A 16,830-nucleotide genomic window follows, 5' to 3' on the forward strand; every position below is an offset into this window, starting at 1 on the left:
AGACAGACAGACAGACAGACAGACAGACAGACGATAGATAGTTAGATACTGTAGATAGATAGATAGATAGGTAGGTAGCTAGATAGATAGATAGATAGATAATCAAATGTCAAATGCGCATATTAATGGTTTTAACTGTTTTCGACACTTTTACCATGAACAGAACCTAAACAAAACATTTTAGACTCATGTTCAAGGTGTTCACTTTAGGTCGACCACAATGGAAATGAGTCCTGTATTTTGTGTTATACCCTTGATGTTCTTTTAATTGTGCAGGTTCTTTGGTGTTGCAGCCATGGAATTGTCCTTTTAAATTGAATTGTCAAACATAAAAACTAAACTAGATGGATCCCCCTGACATACCGGCGGGCTCCCAGGGGGCCAGGGCGTGGCGAGGTGCGGCGTACTCGGCCATGCTGGACAGTCCATGTGCCACACAGCAGCTGAGCCCGCCGCGTGGTATCCTCATACCGCAGGCCTCGTGCCACTCGTTGGTGCTCTCGTCGTAACGCTCCACCTTATTGGAGGGTTTGAAGCCTTTGTAGAAGCTGTTGGAGCCTCCGCACACAAACAGCTGGTCGTCCACCACCTCCATGCCAAAGCTACTGCATGTCGGGCACGGCACTCCACGTGTTGGTTAGCGGCTCGTAGGCCTCGGCGCTGCACAGGCGGTCGGCGCCGTCCCGGCCGCCCACTGCGTAGACGCGCCGTCTGTAGGCGATGACGCCCAAGCCGCAGCGCCTGCTGCTCATGTGGGCGATCTTCGTCCACTGGTTGGTGTCTGGGTTGTAGCACTCAGCTGTGTTCAGGTCCCTCTTCTCATCCATCACCACCACACATGTACACCTTGCCGTTGAGTACTGTGGCGCTGGCGAGGCTCCTCTGCCCATGCATGGGTGGGAGCAGAGTCCACTTGTCGGTCTGAGGATCATAGCGCTCGGCACTGTCGAGCGGGCCGTTTCCGTCGTTGCCTCCCATGGCATAGATCCTGCCATTCAGTACTGCCACGCTGACATCGCCCCGGCGATTATGCATGGGCGCCACATCGTGTCAAGTACGGGTACGGAGGTAGAACATCCGCACGCTGCTGAGACTGTCCCATCTGCTGTTGTAGCCGCCAACACAGTAGACAACGCCATTTAGGAAAGCGGCACCGTGGTAAGCCCGGGGAGACTCAAGTTCAACGTTTGGTAGATTGACCCAGAGCTCGGCGCGAGGATCGTATACCTCAATGCTATGTGTTATTACATGGCCTCCGATGGCCAACAGGACGGCATGAGGCAGGCGCGGGCGAGTCAGAGGGTTCGGGGGTCTGTTGGTGATGACATCATACATGGCCCTCTCTGCGTCGAGGATGATCGCCTCACACTCGGCGTTGTCTTTAACCAGACTGTTGTTCTTCACCTGGTTGATGAAGTAGTCGGTGGTCATCAAGGCCAGGCGGATCTTGGGCAGCAGCACGGAGATGTGACCTTCACCCTCCTCGGGCGAGTGGGCGATCCAGCGAAGTGCGGCCTCGAACGCTGTGCTCTCCCGCCTCACGTTCAGATCGTCCCGCCCCAGGATGTCCGTCAGCTGCTCCAGAGAGAGTTCCAGGAACTCCTCGGAGGCCACGGCGATCTGCTTAAAGTGCTCCAGGATGAAGAGAAAGGCCTTGCTCCTCAGGTCCGGCCAGTCGTAGAAGTCTACAAACTTAAAGATGCTGATGCAGCTCTCCGGGCAGAGCCGCTCTTCCAGGAACTCGCAGCAGGAGCGGATGACCCCCTTGAAGCCGAGGTAGTTTGCTGCTATCAACAGCTCCTCCACGTTGCCCTCGGTCGCCGGGAAGAGCGGTTGTAGGCGGACTCTATGAGACGCATCATGTCTGCCGACACGGGGCCGGCAATGTCGTAGATGTTGTCTTGGGATGTCGAGCCATGGGTGACGCAAGTATCGTAGAAGTATTGGCTACAGGTGCAGAGGATGGCCTTGTGGGCGTTGAATTCCACATCATTCACTCTGATCACCAGGTCCCACAGTGACCTCTCCAGATGCAGCTCTTTAAGAAGCACTGAAAACATTGACCCTTTGTCTTGTTCGTTCATTTTGTTCGACAAACCTGGATGAATACTGATAGAGAATGGAATTCCTTAACCATTCTACATCCGCTAAATGTATATATAACAGCTGATAGCCTATCTAAACCAAATAAATTGAAGCCAGGAGTCCAGGAAGATGACTTATGAACGTATATTTATTACCATAACATTCTCCTATACACTTTTTCTGCAACCTCTCGTTTCCTCTTTTCATTCTCCAGCAAAGCCCTCTCCATCTTCTTGTGATTCTTCTCCTCACGTGCCTGAGCCTTCATCTGCTGCACTTCAATGGTTGAGAGTAGAACAGAGGCAGTGACATGCAGTATTGTAATGTTTTTATTCAACATTGTTAAAACTGGTAAACCACATTGTATAAGGAAAGAGCTAAAAAACCATAGACACCAGACCCAACTACTCAAACAGACACGCCTCAAGCACTAAATTCATTTTACCTCTACCTAGAACCAATGCACTAAAAAGAACTGTGATGTATAGGGCTGTTAAATATTGGAATTGTTTGCCTGGCAATATTACTATGATTAGTAACAAATATAATTTCAAGAAGAAGTTAAAAAAAGCAACTTTGAATAAGGACATTCATTTCAGTTTTTTCGTTAATTACTTAGTTATTTTTGTTTGTGTTGTATTTTGTAGTTGGAGCATATTTTTGTTGTAAACTGAAGTTGTTTGTTCAAGCTGTTGTTTGATAGATCAATTGTAACTGTTCCACTGTCTTTATGTTGTCTTTTTATATTATGTGTTGGACCCCAGGAAGAGTAGTCCTACACCTTGGTGTGGACTAATGGGGATCCTTAATAAACAATAAACAATAAACAATGGTGTCAGGTTTGCGGCGCCGCATGTAGAGCTCAAGGTTACCCATGCAGAGTGCCAGAATGCGCTTGTTGATGCGCAGTCTCGGAGCATAGAATACAAAGTCAGGTGCTTTCTTGTCAATTGGTTTAATGACAAACGTCTTGCCATTGAAGGAAATGCTCCTTATTTCACTCCAAGGAAATCCAATTTTGGGGGGCATTTTGTCATTCTGTTCATAAATGTTGAGTCCCAAGGCATCCACTCCCAACCAAAGTTCTGATCCTTTCTTGTTCTTTATGCCGAAGTAATTGACTCCGTACATCTCAAGATCTTGAGCTATCTTCAGATACTCCATCATGGATTCCTCTCTCAGCATGCCCTTGTGTTCTTCATGCCACACTTGAATCCTCTCCTCCCACTGCTCCTTGTTGAGTTTATGCTGGTCCAGCACTCTCTGAGGGAGCAGCTTGTCACTGGACAAGTATCCTGATGTGTGAGCGTCCTTGTTGTAGTCGGCATACTTGGCCTGCACTGCGTAGGAGGCCAAGAGGACTGCCGTCTCTGGAGGGCAGTAGATGTCATCATTTAAGATGCCCTCCTTCACCTGCAGGAAGAAAAGCCGCTGCGTGGCCTCCTGGATCAGCTCCTCTGACACATCCACAGGGAAGAACTTGGCACGAAACTTAAACAGCAGGGGGCTCTCCTTCCTCACATCCTGGGCTGTTACCTTCTTATTGAGCTTGAGCCATGTAGAGAAACCCTTTGTATCCTGGTATTGGAGTCCAAAGTACCACACCTCTCGCAGTCCAATTGTCTTAACGACCTGGTCAAAGAGTTGCTTTCCTGTTGTATTGGGCTGAATGGCAAACTCCAGTTCAGCATCCATTGTGGTCACTCTCAGACTGATCGTCTTCGGCATCTTTCTTTCCGGTCCGGTTCTGAATAATAATAAAGTTAGCAGGCTACACCAATTAACGAGACACGAAAAAAACTTTTTCGCATCAGAACAACGGCGCCAATAAAACGTCCTCTGTTTTGAATAGACCCAGACGGTCGTAGTTTGCTGTTTTCAGTAGTTAGCTAATGAAATGTTTCAAGGCGACGGCTTTTTCTTTGTTTCGCTTGAAAGTGAAATGGGCTGCCGCTTGATTTCCTGCTAACGGTACTGACTGCAAAACCACTATAGCTATCTACAGTATATACCTGTGATTTGACCTGTCTGGATGAGTTTTGTCCTTCTCCTGGAGCTGCTGGAACCAGCTTACCGGTCCTACTTATAGCCTCAACTGGGAAGGATTTATGACATCACTGATGATGTCACAATGTCTATGACAGCACAGATGATGTCATAAATCACTGATGATGTCACTGCTGGAACCAGCTTACCGGTCCTACTTATAGCCTCAGCTGGGAAGGATTTATGACATCACTGATGATGTCACAATGTCTATGACATCATCAGTGATGTCATACATCACTGATGATGTCACTGTTTAGGTGACATCATCAGTGATTTATGACATCATCGGTGATGTCATAGACATTGTGACATCATCAGTGATGTCATAAATCCTGCTGAGGCAATGTGTGTGTGTGTGTGTATGTGTGTGTGTCCGTGTGTGTGTGTGTGTGAGTGTGTGTGTGTGTGTGTGTGTGTGTGTGTGCGTGCGTGCATGCGCGCACTTACTCATTGGACCGTCTGCCTCTTTTAATTTTCTAATCAAAAGTTGATGATGTGTACACACTGATGAGTCCCACTGATGATGCCATAGACATCATGTGACATCACATCATGTGACATCATCAGTGATGTCAAATACTATGTCCTCAGTGATGCCACTTAAGCAATTGTGTTGGCATCAGTGATTTATGACACTGACTGATAGGCTGAAAAGCTTGACAGCTGCTGAAAGTGGGGTACCAGGAACCTTATCCAGGAAAAATGTTAAATGTTTAATTCTGCCAGAAGCAGCTTGTGAGGGGTCAAACTAGAGTTTTCTCATGATTCTGAATCGATTGCAAGCATTTGTATTGCACCAAAACTACGGCAAAATGGCCACGCTCACTTTTCCTGCTCGTTGTCGTTTTTGCGTGAAAATAAATATTTGCATGTTTGAAATAATCTTTTCAATGGTTTGGCCTACAATGCTGTACAGTACATGGTCTCTGCTGCACAGTACATGGTCTCTGCTGCACAGTACATGATCTCTGTGACTTTTGGGTAGAGGGATTCAGAATTGGTGTTTTAATGAATTTACCTATTTTTGCCCTGGCCAAGGTGCACGGTCAAGACTGGGCTCAAAACAAGACTATCCACATGATAGGAGAATCATAATTGTTGTGTCTTTATTCTGTATGTTTTTATATGCCACTAATGCCATTCTCCACTATCTACTGTACACACAGACACACACAGACACACAGACACACACACACACACACACACACACACACACACACGCACACGGTCCCTAACCCCCTCTAGAGCTAATGGGGAGGACTATAAATAGTAAACGCAGATGTTTCCCTTGGGAGAGAGAGAGAGAGAGAGAGAAAGGGGGGAAATCTGAAGTGAAAAATAGCAGGCAGTGTCCTTTCGATCGGGCTATTTATACCATACAACGGCAGCATAACAATGGCAAGGAGAAATTACATTATGGAAGGTTTGACACGTGCTCATCGAGTGTTCCTATTCTGTTTCTGCCATAGTGCAAGACACCCCGAGCCAATACGTGGGAACGAGCAGTGTGTGTATGTTGTGTGCTGTGCCAATATCCACTCTTCCCACTCAAATTGCACATGGTTCATATGCAACCACATCGTAATAAAGATGATCTAATGAGGTATGATCGTATCCACCTTATTTCTAGCGGCCATGATGCCTCTGGGTTGTTCTTCCGGTGTGATCCTCCCAGCCTTGTTGCTGACAGCTTGACACCCGTCTGGGCGAACGGCGCAAATCACTAATCAGGTCCAGCTTGGCAGAAATCTCGTCGATAAATATCCCTTTAAGAGCGCAGTGCGCAGCCTACTGTGGCTAATGTTAGCGGCTAGCCAGCTATGTTACATGGCAGTAAAACGCCACTAAATGACCAAATTGATTGAACTTTGAACCATTTCGAGTAACACTGTTTCCATACGGACCCCCCAGCGTTCGTTAGTTGTTTATAACGTGACTATATTTATAACTTTTATAACGTACTCCAGTTTCCGGTTTATAAGTCGGGTCTGCAGCCAGACAGAGTATAACAAAGGAAATGGCAAGCTGCAACAATAAGTCACGTTAAACCGGAACTTGTACCCACAATTATTTGTACAGTGGGGCATTCAAAAATAAGGTGGATACGATACGATACGATACGATATACTTTATTGTCAGTTCACACTGAAATTTGTCTTGCAAGACAGCGGCAGTCCCATGTACAAACACATGACAAAGAGAACAAAACCAAAAATACAAAGATACATACACACATCCAGCACACAGAGAGCACTGGTCACTGCTCCACTGACCCTCGGCCATGTTCTTGATTAAGCCTCAGGATCGACTGATGTATAAAGGACTTTCTTAGTCTGACCTTCTTGAAAGTCGGAATAAGGTATCTCCTGCCAGAGGGCAGGAGTTCATATTCTTCATGTAACACATGATTAGTGTTTGAGGCAATATTTCTAGCTAACCTCAATACACTGTTGACATATGTAGACTCATATAGACTATGCAGCGGTTTACCTAAAATTTTTGAACAAATATTCATCTGTCTAAGTAGTTGTGATTTTAAGGTAACAGACAGGCATCCATACCAGGTGGTACTGCAGTACTGTAAAACACTCATAATCACTGAGGTAAAAAAATAATAGAAGAATCTGTTTACTAGCACCAAAAGATCTTAATCGGCGAAGAAAGTATAGTCTTTGCGTCGTTTTCTTACACAGAGAGTCTACGTGGTCTTTCCATGACAGCAGGTGGTCTATTGTTACTCCTAGGTATAGGCGGATAATGATTTGGGGGCTGCAGGCAGTGTGTCTGTCTTGCACTATGTTCACCCTTTCTCCCCCCGGGCATCAGCCATCTCAAAGGGTGATGATACACTAATAGACAGTTCAGTCCGATATATAGGTGTATACAGTATATAGGTGTATACAGTATATAGGTTGTATTAGTAGCAGTCTGAAGTGGAGGCAGTGGCGGTTCAGAAGGACAAGGTGGAAATTATTTTTGAAGCTTTTGGAGGATCTATGGCGCCTACACCTATAAAATCCTCCAAAAGCTTCACTATGTTCATCCTAGTCATAGATGATGGTGTTACTGAAGTCCAGGCTCTATTCACTTTTTGCCATTACATTTTTACAATTTGGAGAAGAAGAAAAACAGCTGATGTGCAGACATGCTGATTTATATGACTATTTAGCATACAGTAATACATGGTGGCAATGGCCCCAAGGAAACTTGTTGGAAGGGACAGGGAGAGCAAACGTTTGCTGCTATTGTCTGGCTTGCAGGCTAATTAAGAACGTGAGTGTTGGCTCCATGCTGCACATTCCCTGCTCCTCCTGTAGGGGGAGTTTGGGTGTTAATTGGAGTGACACATTAAACCCCCTGCACCAAGGGACTGACTTCTATTGACATCAGTCCTGTTTGCATGGAAACTCCCTCATTTTCACTCCCCCTCACCCCCACTCCACCTCACCCCCACTCCCTCTCACCCCCACTCCACCTCACCCCCACTCCATCTTACCCCCACTCCATCTCACCCCCACTCCACCTGATCCCCACTCCCTCTCACCCCCACTCCACCTGACCCCCACTCCCTCTCACCCCCACTCCACCTGACCCCCACTCCATCTCACCCCACTCCATCTCACCCCCACTCCACCTGACCCCCACTCCATCTCACCCCCACTCCATCTCACCCCCACTCCATCTCACCCCCACTCCACCTGACCCCCACTCCATCTCACCCCCACTCCATCTCACCCCCACTCCACCTGACCACCACTCCACCTCACCCCCACTCCATCTCACCCCCACTCCATCTCACCCCCACTCCCCCTCACCCCCACTCCATCTCACCCCCACTCCACCTGACCCCCACTCCACCTCACCCCCACTCCCCCTCACTCCATCTCACCCCCCACTCCATCTCACCCCCACTCCACCTCACCCCCACTCCATCTCACCCCCCACTCCATCTCACCCCCACTCCATCTCACCCCCACTCCCCCTCACCCCCACTCCATCTCACCCCGACTCCCCCTCACCCCCACTCCATCTCACCCCCACTCCATCTCACCCCCACTCCATCTCACCCCCACTCCACCTGACCCCCACTCCATCTCACCCACACTCCCTCTCACCCCCACTCCACCTGACCCCCCACTCCACCTCACCCCCACTCCACCTGACCCCCACTCCATCTCACCCCTACTCCATATCACCCCCCACTCCATCTCACCCCCACTCCACCTGACCCCCCACTCCACCTCACCCCCACTCCACCTGACCCCCACTCCATCTCACCCTCACTCCCCCTCACCCCCCACTCCATCTCACCCTCACTCCCCCTCACCATCTCACCCCCAATCCACCTCACCCTCACTCCATCTCACCCCCACTCAAAGCTCTCAGCAAACAGTCAGAGCTAGAAATAGCCCTGACTGTGAGCCTTGTCGTGCTTCTCTTTCTCACATAAACAAACAAACCCACACACACGCATGCACACGCATGCACGCACACACACACGCGCGCACGCGCACGCACACACACACACACGCACGCACACACACACACACACACATGCATTTAAGATCTCTATCTCTGGCTTCCTATCTGTCCATCTCTCTTTCTACTGTATCTCACATAAATACATACAATTCAGAATATGGCCATATCGCTGTCCAACATTTTCTCTCTTTCCCTGTGTGTGTGTGTGTGTCTCACTCACTCACTCACTCACACACACACACACACACACACACACACACACACACACACACACACACACACACACACACACACACACACACACACACACACACACACACACACACACACACACACACACACACACACACACACACGTTTATCTGGCATGCTACATCAGAGCCCCGGCAGCCCCAGTCTCCATTTAGATTTCCATTTATAGTGTCAGGGGATGAATTATTAAGAACACAAGGAGGTTTTTCTCCCTTTTTTAAGCCTCTTTTCCATCAAAATGAGGCAGGGAATCACCCTAATCATCCATGCAATTCCCTGCGATCAAAGAGAAGGCAGCGTGTGTGAGATGGTAAAGCAGGTGATGAATGCAGAGCCAGAGACAGACAATGGCAACAACAAGATAAAGGAGGGTTTGTCTGAAATGGAAATGGGGGCAACTGACAGGCGCGTTTGAAAAGGCTGGCCTGCAGAGATGTTCACTTCCTGTCTGGGAGGAACAGAAATAAAAAACGTCTGCGTGGCCGTTTGTGTGAGTGGCGTTAAAGCAGCTACGAGCAAGATTTTCAATTGTTATTAAACAGTATAATTACAATATTGATGCATCACATCTTACCTATAATAGTAGCTGAGACCAAAGCCGTGTGAATCGGAGATTGCTCTCTTGATGATTATAGAGTCTGTGTCTGTCTACTAAGCTCGCGTCACCAGGGGGCTCTCTCTCTCTATCTGTCTACTGGCGGGCCGGATAAACCCGGAAGTGAAACGAAGCAGCTGCCTGCCTTCCGCCGTTTCGCTCTGCCTAGCAACAGACCATAAACAAGGGAGAACGCCATGCAGGGGCTTGCTACTCTCGCGAACATCTCTCGTTATATTCTAACAGTTTTTTTGGAAGTAATTTTGTTATTTTGTGGTTATGGCCGAAGTGGCTGCCGCAAACCGTTTCATTTCACTTCCTGATCTGCCCCGGGCCGCAGACAGAGACAACACTGGCCGATTCACTCGGGGTTCAAGCGAGACTACTCTGCGTTGGTCTCGTCTACTATTAGAGGTAAGATGTGATGCATCGATATTAAATTTAGACTGTTTAATAACAATTGAAAATCTTGCTCGTAGGAGTGACGCAGCACCTTTGCATGTGCACGCGTGTGTGAGAGATAATATCCATGTGTGTGGGGGTGTAGGTGTGTGTGGGTGTAGGTGTGTGTGTGGGTGTGTGTCGTTGTTGATGGCAAGGGGGACCACTACAGCACTTAACTAACTACAACAACCCACTCTCATCCATATACTATATCTTCTTGCAGATTGCCTATTCCACGTTGGTGTTGAAGCACTACAGGGCATGGTGTGTGCCATTGCTGACATTGCTGTTTTAGGATCTTAGGTTAATTGGACAGCAATCTTGTTTAGTACCTACGTGTTGCTTTCTCAGCAGATAAGCTGTAGGTTAGTGTAATCCACATTATCCATTTATAACGTCCCTTTAAAACTCTGCTGCCCCTGTCTCGACTGCCAAGGCATTTCCCTGGCATAATGCACTTGTCCAGTACTCTGCACAAATTGGACGTTTAATGCTTAGCCCAGGGGTGACGCACTTGAGGGGAAGTCATGGGTAATTGCTGCTAAAGGGCAGAGACTTATGACCTGCTGATGGTCTGTCGAATTTCATCCAGGCTTGCAGGCTGGATCCCTGCCCTCATTATGGAGCTGCTTGGCTAAAAAAGCAAAGTTACGATCATTGTGTTGAGAAGAGGAACGCTGCAGCATGGGCTTCAGACGCCTTCACTGGAGGTGCTCGTTGGAAATATGGGGGGTCCATTATTCTCATTACTCATTACTTATTATTACACTACTTTTGCATTACTTTTACCAAAACAACAGCAGCAGCAGAATGACATCGTTGCCCCGGAACCATCCGTAAAAATAATTTCAACCGCCTTGAAATCAGTGTAAACAATCCAAAATTCTAAATGTTATTCTTTTCCTTTATTGTCATCTATAGTGGTTATTTGCATAAAAACACACAGTTTGATTAGGAAATGATTGTATCTTTTTTATGTGCTTTGATTAAAAAAAAAAAAAAAAAACTCAATTTGTAACTTGAGTTACTTGACAAAGTAACTGGTATACTATTACTGAAATGCTATAAGTAATATTACTGAGTTACTGCTAAAAGTAATATATTACATGTAATATATTACTTTTGTAATGAGTGTTACCCCCAACACTGCTCACAAGTGACTACCAGTGGAGGGTGCCCGAAATCATTTAAATTGCCTTGTCCACCTGGATGGGGGCTTGGATCATCAAAGTGTGTGCCGTCTTCTAAATGATGCAAAGCCAGGTCACGCAGCAGACAGGTAACATGCTGCCCGGGTAACTTCCCTTCCTGCCAACAGGCGCTGTGTCAGCTGGACAGGAGAGATAGCCGTCTGTCTTTGGCTGTCTGCCGGAGTTATTATATCATGGTGATAAGCAGACACGTTGTCCACATATTGATATGCAAAAACATGCAATGCTTTCCATCATGCTGTGGGCTTCCTAAATGTCATTGGTGCCATTGATTATGAGGGCAACCCAATTTATAGGAAGAGGAGACACGACAGCCCATGAACATTCGGTTGTTATGCAATGCAGAACTGGCCATAACAAGTGTTTGTGCAAAGTTTCCATGCAGAAACGCAACTGGATTTTAGCTGATGGGTTAAGCTGTGTTCACACCGAGATATTTATTTTTCGCTCTGTCGCTTGATTCAAACCTTTGGAATCGCTCTGTCGCTCTGTTTAAATCGCTCATCAACAGGCACACGAATTGACGGACATGTGGGGGATATAACGTTACGCAATGTCATGATGTTTGTCCACTACGAGCCACCGTAGTTGTTTACAAGCTAAGCCTATCAGCGTGCTCCTAACGCGAGCTCCATACCGGTAGTACAGACTTCACTTCATGTAAGCTGTCAGCCTGTCAATGCGGTTTGTTGCCACACAATAAACCAGCGGTTTGTTCCAAGCCAGTGTGATCCTTGACTCGCTCTCACACGGCAGCCAATCAGCGTTGAACAGCGAGCGACTGATGCCAGCGTAATTTCGCTCAAGTTGGGATATTTCATCTGGGGCGCACAAGCGTATTTTCTCCCTATCGCTCTGTCTCTGTCGCTCGGACGCCCAGCGATTTTTCTCCCAGGCGAATATATGCTAAATCGCTCGTTTGCATTGACTTTGTATGTAAACTCGATGCCAGCGAAAAACTTTAATAGGTCGGTGTGAACACAGCTTTAGGTGAACAGAAAGCAGTTGTCATTAAGAAATAAATCTCTTGACATAAAACCTTTTGAAACATGCTAATCTGACGTAATTGTCCACCATAGCATGGGAAGGAGAAAGCGAAAGGTTTTGAATCAACCTGTGTGAATGGTAATGTATGCTCCCAATGAGTCTCAATCTGTGTACGAACCCAACGAAATTTAATTGACAAACGTGTGAATTTGGCCCTTTGTGAATACACCTCAAATGTATAGGACCAAATAATAGAGGTTTTTTTTTAAAGGACAGACTTTCTGAAAGCAGGCCCTGACGGCACCAACCTTCAGAGGAGGGACAGGTAGAGGCCTATGGTTCTTGTCCAGGGAGATGTAGGTGAAGAAGGCGGAGACGGCACGATATTTGGATTTGTCTGCCTCCATCAGCGGGGCAGCGTCTACAAACACTTCAATCTCCATGGACTTGTCACTGGTGAAATTAATCCGCCCCATCACCGTCACCACGCAGCCTAGGGGAGAAGAACAAGAGCAGAGAATAAAATAAAACGAATGTTTGAAGTTAACGCACAACCTTCCAGTGTTCCAAGATTGATTTTGTCATGAAGTTGAATGTACGCACATTTCCAAAGTACTTCAACTTTTTTTTTATCCAAGCAGCACACTCTGCTGTCATTCATAAAAGCTCAATTTTGCATTCTGTCACTCAAATAGGATTCTATAGGGTAAAACAAAGAAATAAAATAGGTGTGAGTGAAGAGAGGTTTTCAACAAATAGAGAAATAATTTCGCAACTATTTCATACCAGAATGATGATGGCACCATGAAGCCTCAAATCAACTGAAAACACCAAGTGAATGCAACAATGTTCACATGGAACAATACAAAATTTTAACTGAACTAATCTGTTCCTGCAATATACTTCAAATACCTGCATCAAAATGTCTTGAAGTCCTCCTCAGAGGACTTCAAGACATTTTGATGCAGGTATTTGCAGGTATCCTCCTATGGTAAGGTAATACAAATAAACCTTAGAATAGATTTTATTTTTTATTTTTTTATATATAATCTTTTCAAAGATTATATTTATAGCCATGTCGTTATAATAAGAGGGCCAAACAAGCATTCCGTAGAAGGTGAAAGAACAGTCAACCAATAGTACTGGGGATTGCTGATATTTCTTCATTCTCTTTGATGTGCCTGTACTGTATTATAACCACTGGTTGTCATAGAAACGAGGCGAAGGTGTTATCTTAGTAGTCTGAGACAGCTCTCAAGTGTGTAACTGATACATCAAGTCAAAAGTCTTAAATAATAAAACACATGGGAAATGAAACTCTTTTTCAAAGGACGTGGTGAAAACCACTCTGACGTTATGAGAACAGTTTCTGCAAGATCTAGTCTAAATTCTGCAAGAGTCTAGACGATAAAGATTTGAGTGGCGTATTATTCAGTGCTGGAGCGTTCGTCTTACTCAATGTACTGTACGATCTCCTGAGATTGTGATATTGAGTAGATTTTTCAAGACGTATGGACTGGTTCACACGCCATGTATCTCAGTACGCCATAATTGGTACATTTCTGGGGGGAATGACAGTGCCAACTCTAAATCAGCTTTTTTGTGTGTTTAGGAACACCTTTTCATTTTCATCCTTCAATCAGATACAATTGGACAGACAAACCCCGTCGTTATTAGTCACAGACACACATCAATGCAGAGGCACCGTGATATTTGTCTTCCACGTTTGTGGAAGACAAAGACAGAAGACAGTGGAGCGCCTGGGGACCAACTTCTTCCAACCGCCGCTGGTCAGATGACGATCTTCTGCATGTTTTTAGTGGGGGGTTATACATGGAGTAAACCCCAGGCGAGCACTGGGAGAACATGCTAACTCCACACAAAAAGTCCCTTTCTCACGGGATAACCCACCTGGGCACCAGGAACCCGAGGGCATGGGGAGACCCAGTGCCAACAGCATCAAAGGCGGGAATCGAACCCAGGACCTTCTTGCTGTGAGGCGAGTGTGCAAGGCTAGAGCGCTACCTCTGCGCCACCGTGCCCCCGTATTGGTCATAATTCGGTAGTTTCCATAATGCTGGAAACAAATCATAGCAATTACCCACTTAAGCATTTGAATAAGGCAAGGCAAAATAGCCACCCAATTCATTTCAATGTAACTTGATACATACTGTAGGCCGGAAATATGTTTTCCCTTCCCCTCCAGTTCCTTGTCTGGTCCATACAGAATACATGTTACCGCCAGCAGCATGGAGCCCAGTCACACTCCTGTCTGTCAGTATCAACATGTCAGCACCTACAGCATCTCTGCCATGGCCGTATGAGGCTCAGTGGCACACCATGATCTGCTTGATGATGTCACACACCAAGTGTTGATGAAGCTGTGAGTGGATTTTAAAAACCTTTCATAATGAGTAACTTCATAATTCAAAGAGCTCTTTCTGGACTGATATGTTGAAGGTCAGCCACTATCCCAAATTGGCAGCAAGTCCCATCCCCGAGGAGCCGTTGGATGCAGCTATTCTGGTCAGAGGAAAGTCCATGCCAGGATTTCATCTCAAGCACGTTGGGTGCCTTGAAAAGTGCTATCTAAATCCAATCAATTATGTCATATGGACTAAACTGGGATGGGCATACCTTTAATTATCCATAGCCTCCTTCCTGTTAAAGTTTCACAGAAATTGAGTTTACATTTCTGCATTAGCAGACTGTATACAGGCAAAGTAATAGTTCTCATTTCCAACTAATTACATCTTGACTGAAAATACCATTCAGCAGACTGAACATTCAGCAGACTGAACATTCAGCAGACTGAACAGGTAAATCTTTGTGACCACCGAAATGTTGTTGTCATGGATCATGTCCAATTCCTTTTATTTTCCTTTTTTTTTTTTTTTGCCAATGGTGAATATTAATAGGATTTCTAGCTCCCCTTTCATCCTATAAATTTGTGAAACCATGGCATTAGAAATATCACAGGGCTAATTTATTATCTATGTGTTAACGAGCCAATATGTTGTTATGGGAGACTTTAATATGTTGTTATGGGAGACTTTAATATGTTGTTATGGGAGACTTGTCTCTATATGCTAGAACGTGCACAGCAGGTGACGTCAGCGTCCAATGCTGAAATGATGCAGGTAGTCAGCTCGTACAGAGTAGACCCACCTTAACTCTATCCTTAACTCTCTACTCTAGTCTTAAATAAAGAAATCCATATTGAATGCAAAGATCTTAGGTCAAATAGTCAATGTTTGCGTCAGACGTAGTTAGAGGCATTATAAAGATCATTTTACATCCCTATCAATTTTCCTGTTGTTTCCTGCAACTGGAATTCCCTATCCGAGCATTATAATAACAATTCAGTGTTTTATTCCACCGTCAGTTCCAGCTATGTCACACATCATTCCCTCTCTGTCTCTTGTCTTTACTGTCACTCACTCATTGGATCAAATTGCGCTGGATCAGTGAAATGAAATCTAAAATCAATAAACAAAACCATCATCAGGACTATTGTTTATGCATCTCTGTCCCTCTTTCTCTCTCTCTCTCTCTCTCTCCTCAGCTCTTCATCGCTGATGAAACTCACTCCTCCCTCCGCCAAATCTCCTTTCATCCCAGGTTCACCTTTTGAAGTTCGGCTCATTTCGTCTGCACTCCATCCCTGTCTTCTTCTACCTCTTTCTACCTCCGGGCTCCTTGCTGTAATGGATGAGGGAGAGGAGCGCTGACAGAACTACTGTCGCTTTCATCAATGACCACCACCTCGCTGACTCATTTTCTTAGTGTCAAATAAGACACAGTATATTGAGAAAGACATCAGAGACTTGAGGTACTTTACTCTTCCTAAAGTCAGTGGTTGGGGGGGGGGGGGGGGGTCCATTCTCTTTGATTTTGACACCAAATGATCAACCTGTTTTCGACAGCCGGATTATTTTCTGCTATCAAACTCTATCGTAGCTGCACTGGGAATATCTCAATGTAACATCACGTCATTTACATTTGACCGGTTCAACATGTGAATGAGAAAGATACACACACAAGAAAATGGATCCAGGGATGCAAGCTATACATACAAGGTGAACTGCTGTTTTTTAAATGTCAGCTGTTGTAGTGTGGATTTTTCCTTTGGTCTCTGCCAGTTGTCTGACCACCTTAAGCAAAATGGGAAACCTATAACTGGTGACATAACATCTAATATAAGTCTCTATAAAAGACTCTTGGGCGGCTGTAGCTCAGCAGGTAGAGCGGGTCGTCCACTAATCACTTTGGATAAAAGAGGTCGGTGGTTCGATTCCCACTTCCTCCAGTCTCCATGTCGAAGTGTCCTTGGGCAAGATACTGAACCCCAAATTGCTCCCGATGGTGTGCCAGCACCCTGCGTGGTAGCCTGCCGCCATGTGAATGTACGTACCTACTGATTGTAAAGCGCTTTGGATAAAAGCGCTATATAAATGCAGGCCATTTACCATATAAAAGCCACGGGAAATCATGTCACCATCACCTACGCTCAGTGGGCAGATGGAGGCAGAAAGTGGAGTAACCAGGACCAGCTGAAAGATGCGGATATGGATCTCAACGTATCTGTCCAAGGTCAGGTGCTGTTCAGTTCTCTGTCGCTGCAACTTGGAACCAACTGGCTCTAACTCTCAGAAAGTTGTGTTTTAAATGTTTTAAACCTTCTCTTCCTCCCACCTTACTACCCACTCCTTTTCACTGAGGACT

General features: G+C 45.9%; 1 protein-coding gene and 1 pseudogene across 3 annotated transcripts in view; both read right to left on the reverse strand.

The window, feature by feature from the left end:
• Positions 1–16,830, reverse strand: part of acot7 (acyl-CoA thioesterase 7) — an 87,297-nt gene that overhangs the window by 10,938 nt on the left and 59,529 nt on the right. For both annotated transcript variants that reach the window (XM_083641038.1, XM_083641037.1), the window contains exon 8: positions 12,414–12,598. In XM_083641038.1, the coding sequence (XP_083497164.1) occupies positions 12,414–12,598 (185 nt within the window). The remainder of the gene's footprint in view (positions 1–12,413; positions 12,599–16,830) is intronic.
• On the reverse strand, positions 1,051–3,986 carry LOC310781603 (moesin pseudogene; annotated as a pseudogene). The gene is made up of 3 exons: positions 2,907–3,986; positions 2,259–2,361; positions 1,051–1,864 (listed from the first exon to the last, which is right to left on the reverse strand). The product of its transcript is annotated as a moesin pseudogene (transcript).

This window comes from Poromitra crassiceps (assembly GCF_964638095.1).
Source record: "Poromitra crassiceps genome assembly, chromosome: 8".
Lineage (NCBI taxonomy): Eukaryota > Metazoa > Chordata > Actinopteri > Beryciformes > Melamphaidae > Poromitra > Poromitra crassiceps.